General features: G+C 47.4%; 1 protein-coding gene across 6 annotated transcripts; it reads right to left on the minus strand.

Annotated features, from left to right (window-relative positions):
* LOC125726769 (serine/threonine-protein kinase tousled-like 2) lies at positions 1-15,680 on the minus strand. 6 transcript variants are annotated; one of them, XM_049003222.1, is made up of 21 exons: positions 14,880-15,680; positions 12,504-12,586; positions 11,222-11,293; positions 10,983-11,055; positions 10,591-10,634; positions 10,232-10,330; positions 9,863-9,964; positions 8,939-9,031; positions 8,255-8,365; positions 7,369-7,505; positions 6,418-6,570; positions 5,633-5,699; positions 5,454-5,551; positions 5,188-5,269; positions 4,811-4,902; positions 4,568-4,657; positions 3,262-3,431; positions 2,704-2,842; positions 1,449-1,560; positions 1,256-1,363; positions 1-1,041 (listed from the first exon to the last, which is right to left on the minus strand). In XM_049003222.1, exons 2-21 carry the CDS (start codon positions 12,582-12,584, stop codon positions 868-870), a joined length of 2,097 nt encoding a protein of 698 aa, XP_048859179.1. In that variant the 5' UTR covers positions 12,585-12,586; positions 14,880-15,680; the 3' UTR covers positions 1-867. The 6 variants fall into 6 exon arrangements, with proteins under 6 accessions (XP_048859179.1, XP_048859178.1, XP_048859180.1 ...); XM_049003221.1 differs by having other exon boundaries at positions 12,504-12,589; positions 14,880-15,678; XM_049003223.1 differs by having other exon boundaries at positions 10,983-11,052; positions 12,504-12,589; positions 14,880-15,676.
* Positions 15,681-16,129: the final 449 nt, after the last annotated feature.

The raw sequence follows: 16,129 nt of genomic DNA on the forward strand, positions 1-16,129 counted from the left end.
TATTTTAGCAACCGTATTTAATGTTTTGTACGCAATTTCTTGCAAAGGCCCCATCTCCCCCTCACAGTACACATCGATTTTAGCTCCATACATTCTTGAAGGAAAGAAAAAACAAAAAAAAAAACTAAATAAATATGTGTGGGTAGGGAGAAAAAAAAAAGACTGGCCTATCAAAGAAAGTTGAAATTTCCAGTTTGACATCAGGTAAAACAATTTTAAAAATCATACAAAGGTAAATCTACAGAAAGGCGACACTCCAATCCCATCCCCCTCCCATCTCACTCCACTAACATCCACTAACTAAAGAGCGCCACCTAAAGGTAGTCTTGAGCTTTGGTCAACTAGGGGAGGTTCGAAGAGAGCACTGCCCCTATGTCTTGAGGCTAAAGAGTCAAGCCCAGCTTTATTAATTAAAAAAATAAAAATAAAATAAAAATAAAAAAACGGGGGTAGAAAATGAGAGAAAAGCATGACGACTCGTCAATGTCGCTCCAAGTCCGATCGGCGTCCGGCTACTTGGCTTCAATTGTTGGGGTTGGGGGTTTGTTTGGGGAGGGCATTTAAAACAACCGTCTGCCCAAGTATCACGCCGCCACTCTGCCGCTCATATAAACCCAACAAGATAAGACACCACATCCTCTCATGCGGATGCCAGCAGTCCACGTCCACATTAAATCAACCGGGGCTCTGAACCCATAGGAATGCATACCGCGGAGGGCAGGGCCAAGAACGACCCCTTCGCCCTCAATGTTCATCCCCTGTGATCGGCCTGCCACACAGGGCAGGCGCCGGCGGGTTTGTCGAGCCCCTGTGTAGCAGCGGCAGAACTTCAGGGAGGAGAGGAAGTTAGGGAGGAGGGCTCGGGGCTCAGTTTGAGGCGCTGCTGTTGGAGGAGCTCGAGGTTGACGGCGCAGCCGTTCCCAAGGCCCCAGTAGTGGCCACAGACTTGCGGATATGGGGCATCAGGAAAGGGTCGCTGGCCAGTTGGTGCACATCAATGCGATCCTCCTTGCGGTATGCCAGGCAGCGGCGGATGAAGGCCTAGAACAGATCAATCGCATTTTATTAAAACAGCAGCACTGATAACCGGGTTGGTCCCAGGGATCAACAGTCTCAGGTTCTGCTACCAATCGATTTTCTGCAGGCACATGGGACTAATTCAGCAAACGAGCCGCCAACAGAATCTCACAGCTGGGCGTAGCTCCCAGACATGTCGGGTGACGTGAGGAAGGTAAAGCAGGGGCTGCCGACAAACCTTCGCTTCGGGAGACACTACTGGTTTTGGTGCAAACTGTACTTCAGTGGCCTTCAGGATGGTGTTCTCCTGCAAGATGTCCTGCTGTGACTGATTGTGTCCAAATGGCTATAGAAGCAGAGGAACAAGGGGTTTAGAAGACCAGGTTCAACCACATGACATCAGAAGCTCCGCTCCGCTCCCCCCACCTCACCTTTCGGCCATATAGACACTGGTAGAAGATGACCCCGACTGACCACACGTCAACCTTGTTGGAGATTTTGGGTGGCTCCTTCCCCACCACGAAGCACTCAGGCGGGAGGTACCTGTTTCACAGTTTGAATCACGTTATACTGGCCGTCCAACCAATAAATACTAGTTAAATACTATTTTAAGTCAAATACTGATTTCATATTTGTTCATCATTAATGAATCATGATGCATCTTTCATTCCAAACTATATTTGTCACTATATCTTAATTCTGCAATTGTTCATGATCTGTAACTGAGTTATTACTAAGTATTTGTGCCCCGTCAATAAAGTGTCACCAATGAATAAAATCCATAAACATTTCAGTACAAGTGACCTGTCAGAAAACCAGACATCTACAGCGTATTGAACTGATGATCTTGGGATGTCTCTTTAAATCGAGGTAATTCTCCAAACTGGGCTGTTTTTGTGGATAATTACATTTTCAAATCAAGGATCCATCACATCAGTCTACTGTGACCGAACAGAGAATCACTTGAGTACAAAGGAGGGGGGGGGGGTGAGAAAAAAAAGGATTTAATCACTACTGTAGCTCTGCTTTTGATACAGAAGCATATAATTAGTTTATCATCATTTAAAAGCCCAGCACAGTTAAAAATCTCTCCTTCCAATTTACATTTTAATTAGGCCCCTGATAATACAGAACATTATACCAATTCTTTTTACAGGAGTCCATCTCTTACAGATTAGACACACAAGGATCAAAGAGTCAGTGACCGCATTCGGCAAAACAAACTGCCCGGTCCAGGAACATCTACCTCCATGCACCTGTATTACAAAGAACACGACGCCACCCTCTTCAAACCACATGGCGTTAACCCGTCGCTAATGGCTAAGAGTTCAGAGCCGAACGCAACCACCGGCCACCTGCATGTGAAGTTCTACCCAGGAGCTGGCCTGGAGGAAAATGTCCCTAGTAGGAGTACCTGCCTTCAGAGGGGACAATTCCCACAGAACTTTATTAATCATTCTCACAGGGGTATTCTGTTGTAAAAATTTTATCCGACACTTCATTTATGCAAGTCGCCCTGGCAAAGATCGTCCCCGCAATGCCGTAAATGTAAATGTACTTCGAATAGAACCCAGTGCTGTGTTTATAAACAGGGGATATCTTGACGCAGAGGCTCTCAAAAGTAACAAGGTTTTACTGGGCCTAAATGGGGCCCCCTGTACGGCTTTAGCGGGTGGCCCCGCTTACCAGTAGGTCCCGGCTCCCTGAGACGTCAGCTCCATGCCGTCCACGGAGTTGTAGCTGTCGTCATCCATGATCTTAGACAGGCCGAAGTCCGTGATCTTAATCTCGCCACAGGCGGTGCCGTTTACCAGGAGGATGTTCCCTAAGGGGAGAGGGAGATCCAGGAACAGTCAGATAATTGGACAGAGGGAAGAGGCACTTCCCCCACAATCAATCCTCTAGCCGAGGGCATTGATCAGGGGACTACAGGTCAACATCTGCGGTCACATGTAGGTTAGACTTGAACCAAAAGGCTGCAAGTTCAAGTACCAGTAGAGGATCAGCTGAATAAAAATTCATTCAATATATCTTTAAGTAGTGCCTTTCGCAACACAGTTGGCCCAACGCACTTGACAAGACACATACAACTGTACTCAAACTATACAAGTGGGGCACGATTTTCAGTATCGTAAGCACACGGGCCGTGCATTGAATCATTTAAACAAACAGATTGCCTATGACTGATCAACACTTCAGGACAATAAGACCATCGTCACCCAGGGGTAGCGGGTGGGCGCTCACCAGGCTTGAGGTCATAGTGGATGATGGGCGGCCGGATGTCATTGAGGTACTTGAGCGCATTGACGATCTGCATGATGATGGAGCGGCCCTCCTTCTCCGACATCAGCTTGTGCTGCTTCAAGTAAAAGTCCAGGTCGTTCCCTTCGCAGAACTCCAGCACCGTACAGAACCTAACGTGTGGCAGAGGGGCGGCGGCTGATGAATGTATCCACGGTGACAGTAATGCACATCAACGCCTCTTGTTTAACCATCCACTGCCAACTTGCCTATGGAACTCTGCCCTCGAATCGTGTGACTTCAGGCGATCATTTAATTAGCACAAACATGCACAAAATCAATTTTAAAACAGACACAAAAAGAAAATCCTCTCCCAGTATCAGACTCAGGTTGTACCATGTACAATATTCTTTTGAGCAGATCAGGGGAAAATGCTTTACACTGAACACTATAATGTTTTACATGAAAGGGAAAGACATTCTGCATATAAATGTTGCTCTGAACTTTTTTATCTGCTGCGAGAACTTCCCGGAATGCACAGTGCCTCTCGGGCTGCCGCGATCGGCATGCCAGTCTCAATCCCCAAACAAATCGATGCGTTCTGGATTGCTTTCTGCGAGAGACAGCGTGCGTCAAACGGGGTAAAAGCCCCGTGAAGCAGCAGGGCTTAAAACAGCTTTACGATGCGCTCCGCCACCCGGGAGAACTGGGCCAGAACGGATCCGAGACCCGTGTCGAGATGGCACAAGCAGACGGGCTGCCAGATGTTTAAGCCGATTCTTCAAGTTGTATTCCTTACGAGACAGACTCGGCGCTGCAATCGTTTTTTTGCGATTTTGAGTGACCTGATCAAAAAGCCTAAAGGTAAATGAAATAATCCTGCAACTGCCTGATCTTCGGCTGATAACTGACCTTGGGTAATAACTACAACGATATCTCCTGCGGCTTTTTTGTGTCAATGTGAATTCGTCATACTCTGAAGGCACATGGGTCAATCACAATTACCATGTCACCAATTTAATGAAAGGTCTTTGCAGAATGACCGTTTTTTAAATTAGAGCCTCTGTGGGTTACGTAACTGATGACACGCAGGGTGTTCAGGGAGACACCTAGAGGTTAAATTTGTGCAGTGCAGCTCAGACCTTTGATGACACAGTCAAGAGAAATAAACAAAACTTAATTAGCTAACTGCCCTCGACTGTTACTTTTGTAGCGTATAATTAGAAAGCTGAAAAGAACATTAACACTGCAGCGTGAAAGACTCAGACGTTTAGGTGGCTTTGACCCACGTTGGGCGGCAGTGACTCACGAGTCTGTGTCCAGCGAGAAGTAGTCATAGAGTTTCACTATCCGGGGATGGTCCAGCTCCTTGTGAATTCTGTACTCCCTGCAAGCGTGTCTGCAATGACACAGCACCACATCAAAAACACTGCTGACCATTTCAGCTCATCGTAAAGACGCGACGTAGGAGTTCCGCTCTAGCCGCAAACCTCGGCTACTTGCAATATCAACGAGAGGTACGGAGATGCGAAAAGCAGGCCACGGCACTCACTTGTGGTAGTTCTCCTTCTTCTCATCCCTCCAGTTCTTGTTCAGCTGGTGGATTTTCACCGCGACGTACCTCTGCTCCGTTAAATCGAAGGCCTGGGGGGGAGGGGCGTGTTATTTCAGAATGACGCCTTCCCCTTCAAAACACCCACGGCCTAGATGCGGGTCAACGAGGCCCATTTAACATCTTACACAAGCTTAGATAAGCTTCAAAGTTGATCAAGATTAGCTACGTTCTACTTTCCCCAGCAACCAAGGTACCAGACTACCCGGTGATACATTGCGGGATGCCGATAATTTCTCCACACCCTGCGAGTAAGTTCAAAGCAATCCGTGCAAAGTTTCTTGAGCAGGACGATGGCTCAGGTCGATCAGTCTCACCTTGTAGACTTCACTGAAGCCTCCTCTGCCTAGGAGGTGTAACAGCAGGTACCGGTCGTTCAGCGTGGGATGGTCTTTGAACCTGCGTGAAGAGAGCCAGTCGCTATGGTGCTCTGTTGCTATGGAAACCTGCCCCGACACTCAACTGGCATGGCGGCTCTAGGGAAAGAGCCGCTGATAGGATGTCCTCAGATGACCTACAGCCTCCAGGTCATAACGAGAAGATGGGTGCCTGGTTGGCATGGACCAAAGCGACAGGGACGTACTGGGAGTTGTCCTCATTGTGTATCCTCTTCAGCTCCCGGATGTGCAGGTTGCGGACTCGCTCTAACCGTTCCAGTTCGGCCTGGATCTCTGCCTCCTCCTGCGGGAAGGTGCCTCGCCGTCAGCGCCACCAGTGAACGAACGCGTCGAAAAGCGCGGCAGGCAAGTTAGGGACGGGTACCTTCTTCAGGTGGCCTAGTCTTAACTTGAAAATCTCCTCCTGTTCATGATACTCAGCAAGGGTCAGTCTTTATGAGGGATATGGAAGGAGAGGGAGATACAAAAAGCACCCAATTACATTATCACTTAGTCATCCCTGTAATCTGAGTAAAGCGTATCAAGTGTCCTATAAGCAACAGCAAGCAAATTATTAACAGGCATCCATGAAAGTATGTTGTGTTAACACAGCGGGGCTGGGGATCATCAGGTACTAGCTGATTCCTTGGTAACCAACTCATAAGAGCAGCTCCACTCGCGCAATCAGGAGAACCGTGTGTCGTGTGGATTGGCGGAAGGAACAGGGGCACTGGAGCATAGATGGGTTCAACCAAACAGTGGAGAGACAAGCACAGGGCTGCTGTGTTTGGTGTCAATGAAAGTGAAGCTGAGAACAACAGGTGGGTGGGTGGGGGGGGCTAAGGAAGGGCTTCACTGGGGTGCAGACTCAGAACCCAGGGGGATGAGGGAAGAGACCCCATTCTGCTTTTAGTTGTTATGAGAAGCAGAGGTAGTGAATGTTTTCAGCACCCGACTTCACCCTACAGGATACCTTTGCCCTCGAGGCCCAAGCAACAGCAGAAGTACTCAACGACCTCGTACCACGCTCACCAAACATAGACCCTCTTTTCCCCATGTTACTTGACAGGCCAAAGCGCATCACTGCTATTCAGCGAAGATGACTGGCGACACACGAGAGAATAAGTGCAATCTCCCAGCCACATCATGCCACGCCCAGCACCCTCTTACGCTTCGCTCTCGGCGCCGTTGGTCTTGTTCTTGCGTTTGTTCTGCTCCAAGCTCGGGGGCGGAGTCTGGCCCATGGCGGGCGGCTTTCGCTTGCCCAGCAGCTTCCTCTGCCTCTCGATGTCCTCCCTCTGGGAGTTGATTCTTTCCTGCTGCCTATTGGAGGACAATGGGAGATGCTCAAGGGGTGAGGGCAGGTAACGTGGAAGTAACCAGCCAAACAGAAATTCGTGATTTGAGCTCCTTGTCTGCGCTGCTCCTACAACATGTTCCAGATCCACAGAGCGACTGAATCACTGCCACATACAAGAATTCACCCATTGACACTCCCATTATAAAACTGTAGACACCACTGTGTCTTCATGTTAACTCACTGTCGTTTGATCTTGTCTAAAAGTATTCAATGCGGCGGGTGACCTCTTGGATCATTTTGATAGCAAGATCAAACAAAACTCAACAGCAAAACACACTTAACCGTCCAAATCCTCCCTTACGGAAAACATCAAACGATAAGAAGCTCTGATTAGAAGTTCTATTCTCTTGCGTGATTTGCAATGAGACAACCTCTTTTTAAACAACCGACACCATCAACTCCTCTAGGCACTACTATGAACGGGCCACTTTTGATGAGTGAAAACCACTTGGGATTAGAATGCCTTACAAATGTGAATGCAGACAAATTTGTACAAGTATCAGATGAGGGGAAAAAAACAGGAGCAGTTATTTGTCGACCCCGAAATGCAGCACCTTGCAGCTGGCATAACCACACTATAAGCACCACCATACGGGCCGAACGAAAGCTCACGGTGGTTTCAATCCCCACATGCAGCTCCCCTTGAAGTAAGGATGTGGCATTATAGACGTTCAAGTCATCGTTGAGAAGCCCGTTTCAGGAAGCCGCATTGCGGCGTAACCGGAAGTGGTAATCGGCAGGATTGGGGGACGGCGGCTCACTTGATGAGGTTCTGGAAGGCGTATCCATCGGTCCACTGCTCCGTGAAGGAGGCCCCGTGCCGCACCGTGGTGAAGTGGCCCAAACGTAGCCGGTCCTGCATACTCTTGTCCCGACACGCCATCTTCTCCTGTTGGGACTGAAATGAAATGAAAATGAAATATCCTTTATTGGCCACTTGCACAATACTGGTACATCCGACGTCTTCCTTGCAGATATCCCATCCTGTTCTTCACAGACGCATAGACGGACATGCATATGCACACGCAGTTCAGAGCGAAGCTAGGGGTCCGAGGGCAGGCCATTTATCCGCATTTTGGGAGATTAAGGGCCTCGTTCAAGGAAGGGTCCAACGGACTACTCTGCCAAGGCTTGAGCTGACAGTCTTCCGATCGAAAGCACAGAAGCTTGACCAACTGAGTAACGTACTCCTCTAACTGGGTGCTGGGACAGGAGAGCCGAACTTTCAGTCTGTGCTACCTGGAGGCCATGCATGTGTGGAGAACATAAACACGCACACACGGCTTGTGAAACACCCGTCCATCTTCGCACCAGTTATCCAGTACAGCTTGTCCCAGAAAGAACAGGACACATGAGAACACACTGGAAAGGATGCCAGTCCATCAGAAGGTACGCACACAAAGCGCAGACCAGGAGTAACTTAGAGATGCCAATTGAGCAAACATTTTTCGGACTGCAAAGTACCACCTGAAGGAAGACAGAACAGAGAGACAGGAAAGACAGGAAGGACAGGGAGACAGACGTCACATAAACAGGGTGAGGATGGCTTGCAGACCCCTGAATTGCAGGTTCTCTGGAATTCATGACGGCGATTCTGGATTCAGCTGCATTGTATGGAGGTCTGACGACATGCACATTAATGCCCACCTTCTCCACCAGTAGCTTCTTGCTCATGGTGACGCACTTGTTTAACCGCTCTTTGTAGCGTTCCAGCATCCGCTGCTGTTCATCCAGCTGCCGTCGGAGATCGCAATTTGCCTGGAATGCATTGGTACCCGCCGCCCCCCCCAAAACAATCGCAGTTAGCAACAGGCCCATCCCACACAGGTTTTACTGCGCATTATAATCTGACTGTGTTACTTAATGATTCACTTGCTTAGCTGAAACGACTCTAAATTAATATCTTAATATGCAGCATCTCAGAAGCACACAAAACAACACAGTCAAGCTCAATACACTTCACCGAGGAAGTACACTTGTTTTAACACCATTTAATTTGCATACGATTATTAAATCAGAGTGAGGTTTAAGTTCTATGTTAAAGGAAATCTGCAATAAGTGATGCTACATTTGCACTAAATATTGCGACCCAGCACCAGAGCAGTGACCTCCAGCCGAATCGTGCCTGTTGATCAGAACTCAGGGTTGCAAAGGGACAGTAAATTTCCAGAAACTTTCCATTCCATGGGAAGTTAAGCTGAGGAATTTTGGAAGTATTCCAAATGGGAAACCTTTAATGGGAATTACCAGGAATATAGGAATTAATGGAAAATTCCCAGAAATTCCGCAACCCAAACAGGCCAGGGCAGGATGAGCTGCATGAGTCTTTACCCGCAGCAGGTCGTCGATTCGTCCCTCCTTCTTCTCCAGGTCGGAGTTCTTGTTGTTCTGCAGGGCGATGAGCTTCTCCATCGTGAGGTCGGTCTGTGAACAGTCACGAGAGACTCCGTGTGAAATCTCAAACGGCACACACAGCTGCGAGATGAGCCTCAGGGCCAATTTCAAGTGTTCGAACACAAACGTGGCGTGAAGTTCCTGTGCATTGAATGATGCGGACCTGCAATATGCACCTGTCACTGCTGCGTCGGAGCTCAAGCCCTGTCTTGAAGGGTTAGGGATTCAACAACCTATGCACATACACACACACGGAGACACACTTCATGGTCTTATTGCGATTGTCCCTGTATGCCTACAAACAAGGCCTTTACTAATAAGACCAGAAGGATGTACACTCTGCATTGCAGCAGAGTTCTTTATTCTGCCGTTTGGATCACCAACCTCTCTCTGAAAGCACTACACAAGCAACCCTAAATCAAGACTAACTGTAAAGACTTTAAGAGCAGACATCTTTATCCAAAATGACACATTTTTCAGAAAGCAGACCCAGATAGTCCCTGGAGCCATTGGGGGTTAGGGGCCTTGCTCAAGGGCCTGAAGGTGAAAACATTCTGGAGACCTTGGGAATCAAACCAATGACCTTCCCACCAGACACCGAGATCTAACTAGCTGAGCCACACGCACGAAAAATGGACAGTTTAGCTCTAACTGGCATCATCATAAGTGACTTACAGCTGGATATTTCACACGCATGGAAGTTTCCTTGCATGCATAAACACACCACACCCTAATCTAGCTGCATGTGCTCACTTATTTGGTGCTAAGTGGAACCACAGAAAGGCATGAGCTTCTTAACACAGGCTTCTCAGTTTAAGTGGCTTTAAATGCATTTTAACAATGAAGAATCCTGTCCAATACCTGTGTGGTTTTGTGGACAGTATGGAGTGTGATGGGCTTCAGGGAGCAAGTGGAGTGGTCAGTGTTTGCAGAGCCTGTGGAGGACGGACTTCCCTGCTGCACCTACACGGTGGAGCAGGACGAGAACACGAACACACACACACACAAAGAAAAGTGTTGGGCTAAACCGAGACGTTCACAGATTTAACTAAATGCTATTTGGTCTAACTTAACGACCGCAAAACTCCAAGTTTTCTTAAATTTAGTTTTAATTAGTTTGTTGCCGTCACTTTTCTAGCAAACGTACTTCCAGATAAAGCATAAGAGGTTAGATTTTCGGAGGGGCAGACATATTTCCTGGCACATCTGAATCCTGAATATCCTGCTCACCGAGGCTGGGGGGTTGGAGAGGGAATGTTGAGGGGAGGAGCGAACCACTGGGGGCACACTGCGGCCAGGACTACTACCAGGACCGCTACCACCAGCAAACTGGTAGAAAGTTGGGGGGGGGGGGGGGGGAATACAGCAGGAAAAAAAAATAAATCAAGGTTGAATCGAGAGATAAGCATCAAACTTCAGCTACAAAGTGGCTTCTCTCTAGGCAGCATCTCTCACAACCAGCAAATGAGATTCACTTCTTTTTTTTGGCCCTGCCCGCAGCGGCGAGTCACGCCTTTCAGCTCCCACGAGGGCCCCCACCGCGATGAGCGGGAACACAGTCGCACACAGTCATCGCTTCACGCACTTACCTCAAAGTAATCGCTAATCTTGTGCCCCCTTGTTCCCGCTTTCCCTAAAGAGGCAGAAACACAAGCTCTGATGAGGCGAAGATTCACCATGAACACCGATGACAGAATCCCAGCCACGTCGCCATGCCAGCGAGGCACAGACTGAGAATGGGTTTTATAAAGGACTCTGAAGTCGGCCCCCCTGACAGCACGTCATTCATGTTAGGATCTCCTTAGTCTGGGGACTGGCCATCAAAAACATGAACCTCTCAAAAGTCGTTCTTTGACGAAACATGTGGGCCAGACTGAAGTCCCACCACAAGCCCCATGCCTTGTTGTATAGGATATGAGCCGGGGGGGGGGGGGGGGGGGGGTTAGCCCCGTGTGAAATCACATCAGGAATAAAGTCGCACCCTGGTTATTGTCGAAAGGGTCTCCTTTCCGCTTCCGCGCTCTCTGGTCATTGGATTTCTTCTCTGGGGTCTGCTTAGAGGAAGACACTCCACATGAGAAAAGGGCAGGATTGTGTAAAATGTGCTTAAGGACATTCTCGGGGGGGGGGTCTGTACGGGAGGTTGAATGGGAAACAATGGGGCTGAGGACGGCTTTTCAAAGACCCCACGATGTGGGCAGGTTTTGGGAGTCCACTAACCTCCTGCTCCTTGTCACTGAGCGATCCCACACTGCACAGACTCTGGTTGGATGACTCATTGTATCCCGTGCCCTGTACAAAAACGGGACAGACCAAAAAAAGTACAGGGGTGTACAGTGAGTGCACTGGATATTTGTTAAAGCACGCATTAATTTACGGTCGTAAGCTAGCACGCCTTCAACTGTAACGGAAAATAGGCCTTTTTGGGAACTTTCACCCTCCCAAAGGAATACAAGGGTGAGAGCTGCTTTACAGAAACTAGTTTGTGATAATTTTATCACAGCAGGAGAAGTGGTTCAGTCCCCGGTGCTCTTCTGAGTGACAGGCCACAGATATCAAACAGCGAATTAAAGACTCATCAGTGCTAGAGATCAACCAAACAAGACCAAGAACACTCGAGTTTGGGAAGCGGAAACATTCCTTCAGCTCTGACAATCCTGAGTGGGATAGTGGAAGATAACAGAGCCAATGCATCACAAGTCGTGGACAGATTGTGGAAACGCTTAAGCAAATATGAAACATGAATATGCAAGAATCACTCCAACACTGATGCTGTCTGCTTGCCCAAAAGCATCTTCAGGCTGGAGCCCAGACACCTCACTTTGCCCTGAGCTTGACTAGGTCCTTGTCACATGAAATGAGAACAAAGACCCAATGAGCATCCCAGGCTCAGCATTTTACGTGAGCTTTTCATTCACATTAGCATACCAAGTGCCTCGTTGCTAAAGCTGCCTTTTCAGCCTCGTCAAGAATAAGGCTTTCGAGTGGCGTCGACGGCGGAAACGCCATGCGGGAAACAAGCGCTAGGGGAAGCGGGCAACTCTGCCAGCTCCAAGCTTTCCTGCATCCCTTCAGCAGTGAGTGATGCAACGCCGTTCAATGTCACCTACTCGACAAACAGCAGGCTGAATTCTCCCAGCAGAGCTACCTAGCTCCACACAGCCCCGGCTGCTGCATCCACAATGCGCCGTTCTCAGAGCCGCCATGCGACCACTGGCTGCCCAATGCTGGGATCAGCTCCCCTGCCTAGTAGCACGTCCATTTATCCAGCAGTTCCCACACCTATAGACCTCACCTTCTACCAGTACCATCAATAAAAAGAAGATGGATTGAAATTTACAAACGAATCACGTACGGCAGAAGTATTTTATTCCAGACCTATCTAGCAATACAGACACCACAGTCGTTTTCCAGGTAAAATCCTAACCAACATGTACCTGCCGCCCCTCCTGCATTCTACCTGGACGTCGCATTTCATTCACACCAACGCAGAGAGACGCACCTTAGCCACCCCAACCCCCGTAAAGCGGGCCTCCAACAGCTCCTGCCGCCTCGGATCCAAGCTGTGCAGTTCCTCCATCATGTCTGCTGTAAACAGGCATGGATGAACAGGGTTAGAAAGAGCACGAAGAACCCCCAGACCACTCCCAAGACAAATTAACATAGAAGTCAAAAACAGCAGTCCACCCATTTTCCAATAACCACATGTCCAATTAAGATTGTGGTGATCTAGACCGGTGTTTCCCAAATATAGTCCTCGGGGACCTGCAGACAGTTCACATTTTTGCTCCCTCCCAGCTCCCAGCAGCAAAACTGTGGACTGTCTGGCAGGGGGTTGAGAAAGAGCAAAAACATGGACCATCTGCGGGTCCCCAAGGAGTGGATAGGGAAACACTGATGTAGATCCCAGTACAGATGTGCACCGCTAGTGTCAGATGCGTTTAAAGCCGTAAAGAATATCTAATACACATTTCCTACGCATCACCAGACTCTGAGGACATATGGGAATATGTGAAGGACATGTGAAGCTAGATTCTAATCTTCGGCCAGGGAGGTACAATCAGAAGACGTTACCTTTTCGGATACGCCAACCCAGCAATGACAAATTCTAATGCTTGTGAAAAATTGACGCACAGACTATAACCAGGCAGCACTGCAGCAAGGCGACACATTGAGGAACTGCTTATAATCTGATACTGCAGTCCTCGTCTCATGTCTGGGCTTATTCCAGGTGCTAAATTGTCCCAGCAGTGGTCACACACTTAGGAGTGCCATTGAGGCAGATGTCTCTCAGTGACTACGTATCCACTATTAAAAGACTCCGGTCCTTGGGCGATAGCCCGGACACCTTTAGAACAAACGCACGCCATTGATGGCGAGTTGCGTCTTCAAGAAAAGCCTGTCGATACCAGAGCAAAACTTTACGTACAAGTCTTCATGTTGAGCACTAGCATGTCACAATCCAGACATGCAATACCCATCTGGGATATCACTAAACTTTCCTGCCAGGAAAACTGTAATACGGCTTATGGGAACATGTCTGTTAAAACTAACATTGGGGGATTCAAATCCTTTCCAAAAACTAATCATATTCACACACTTTCAGGTTACTCTCCTTTAAACACGCCACATTTAGTCATACGCCAGTGCCTGCTAAAACAAAAACACATTACTAAAAGTTCTAAACTCTTTAGCTATCCGTCACCTGATTAATTACCCAGATGGTGGCAGATTATTGTTTTTACACAATGGCCCTATGGTGGCCATGAATCTCACGTGGATGACACCAGTATTTTTCCACTGCTAAGCAGTTTAATAAAGACGCATACTACCGATAAAAAAAAAACCACTAGCAAAAGTAAAGTGATATCTAATGATTAGGAGAAAACGTGTCTATTCCTGCATGGTAATGTGATGAAACATTTTTTTAAAATCTGTGAAAAACGAGTAATAAAATATGGGCGATCCTGTAAATTGAAATTCTTGAGAAAAACATGACATGCTTAAGGAAGGATGTACGGACAAAATACCAAAACCTGTTTTCCGCCTCATATGAAACTGTCAACTACTTAGTTACTAATATACTACAGAAATGCAACAGTTTAACACCAGTTAACTAAAAAGATGTTAAAAGATGGCGTTCAGTAACTGATACACCTACTAACGCAGAAACAAATGTTAAAACTACTCCGTGATGAATTTCTTCATTAGAATTATGACATGCTGCCACTTCGAGAACATGTATGGGTATTAATAAGTTTCCATCAGTTATATAAACATATTATTTGCGATTATTACAATGAGGATAGCGTTGCTCCCTGTCGTTGCTTTTGGGCAATCCAGTGTTCCTGGCCTCTGCACAGATGAAGCCTAAATTTCACACACTAATCAAGGGCTCTGTGCAAGTTAAAAACCGTACTCAGAACTAAAATTATAAACTTAAAATTTCCAGATCACACCACGTACTGCATTGCAATTAGTTAGATTAGCATACATCTGAAACACACACACACACACACTCATAGCAGACTCACCAAACTGGGTGGTAAGAGTAGCCTTCAAATAACTGAATATTGAATATTTAACAATAGTGTGATATTTTTAACAAAAAAAAAAAAAAAAACATTTCTATCATACTATCATAATTAATAGTTAATACTATTTTTTCGAGCCGAGCCCAAGGATAGTAAGTTGCTTTACCAGGCAGCTAACCAGTTAGCCATTTTGCTTGGGCTCTTTTTCTGCAAATTTTGAAAAGACGATGGACCAGGTGCACCATTTTGGCTTTATTCTTATTTTTGCTCGTTCTCCCCCACATGCAAACACAAACATTTTCCAATTTCGTTAAGTAGGGACTGCGCCCATCTACCCTTTTTACCTGATCCGGCCGCGTCGCTTTTAACGGGCCCAGGGTGTTCCGTCGGTCGTCCCTGGTTATGGGCTGCTCTTCCCGGTCACCACCCCGCAGAGCCACGGCTATCCGGCGAAGCGTGTTCACCGGGAGCTCGAGTTAGAGAAACGGTGCCCCGTCCCCTCCCCAGGTCTTTTAAAACTGTGTGGGGGTCCGCGAAGAGGCCCGCAGATCCCCGGGGTTTCCTGAAGCCGCCGTGCCGAATCCCCCTCCTGGCGAGCGGCTCGCCCAGCTGCCTGCTCTGTCAGCCCAGCGAGCTAAGCTAGCGATAGCACTCAGTTCACACGACGCCGAACAATAACGCCGCCATCACCTGTAAACTTTCATTTGGGATGGGCTCTTTTAAAGCGGCCACTTGCTCATTTTTCTGATGATTTTCCCCACAGCGATAGAGCCCGTATTCGGTCAGGCCGATGCGATGTGCGTTCGGGTGGCGTCCAAACTCGGCTTCTCCGCTCCGCTGCTGTCGAGTGGCCGATCAGGCGAAAAAGCCACGGGATTCCAATCAAATCCGTTTAATCCGGATCGATTCGGTTCGGTTCTCTCTATATTTTTTACAATGTAAACAATAATCGGGTAAATCTCATTCTTTCTCGTGAGATTGCAGTTTTTTCAGCACCACACCACGCCTGCTAGTAAATCTCTAATCCATACAGATAGTGCTGGGCACTAATTTAAACCCTGGATTAGGTAAATCGCGGTCGTGGTTCCTGAAGTTGACCTGACCCAACATCGCCGCGGGCGCTTCAGATTAGCGAGCTGGGTGCACGACAAAGGAGGGTCGTGTTACCTGCCAGTCCTCACGTATGAGCACCAGCTACTTTTTGGAACAAAACTGCACGATGTATAACATTTTTCATTTCAATAAGGAGTATATTGAACGGTTTTCAGATCAACACAACTATAGGCGAGCCGAAATGATGTTAAGATTATGACAAAAAAAAACTTAAAATCTATTAAATGCACATTCGTATTTTTTTTGAGTCAAGCATGCAGCGTTACAAATTTGGCCTTCATTGGCCAGTGAAATATTTTTTTCACTTAAATTTCAAGCCATCTAGGATGCAGAATGACAAAACGCAGTCTCCTTTCTGGTTATTACAATACAATTTTTGCGGACTCACGGTACTGGATAAGTTATATGGAGGATGGATGCAATGAATTTAGCAAGATAAACATATATTCACGTGTAAGATTTCAAAAGCACATGGCCAGTG

This window comes from Brienomyrus brachyistius, unplaced genomic scaffold, assembly GCF_023856365.1.
Source record: "Brienomyrus brachyistius isolate T26 unplaced genomic scaffold, BBRACH_0.4 scaffold75, whole genome shotgun sequence".
Taxonomy (NCBI): domain Eukaryota; kingdom Metazoa; phylum Chordata; class Actinopteri; order Osteoglossiformes; family Mormyridae; genus Brienomyrus; species Brienomyrus brachyistius.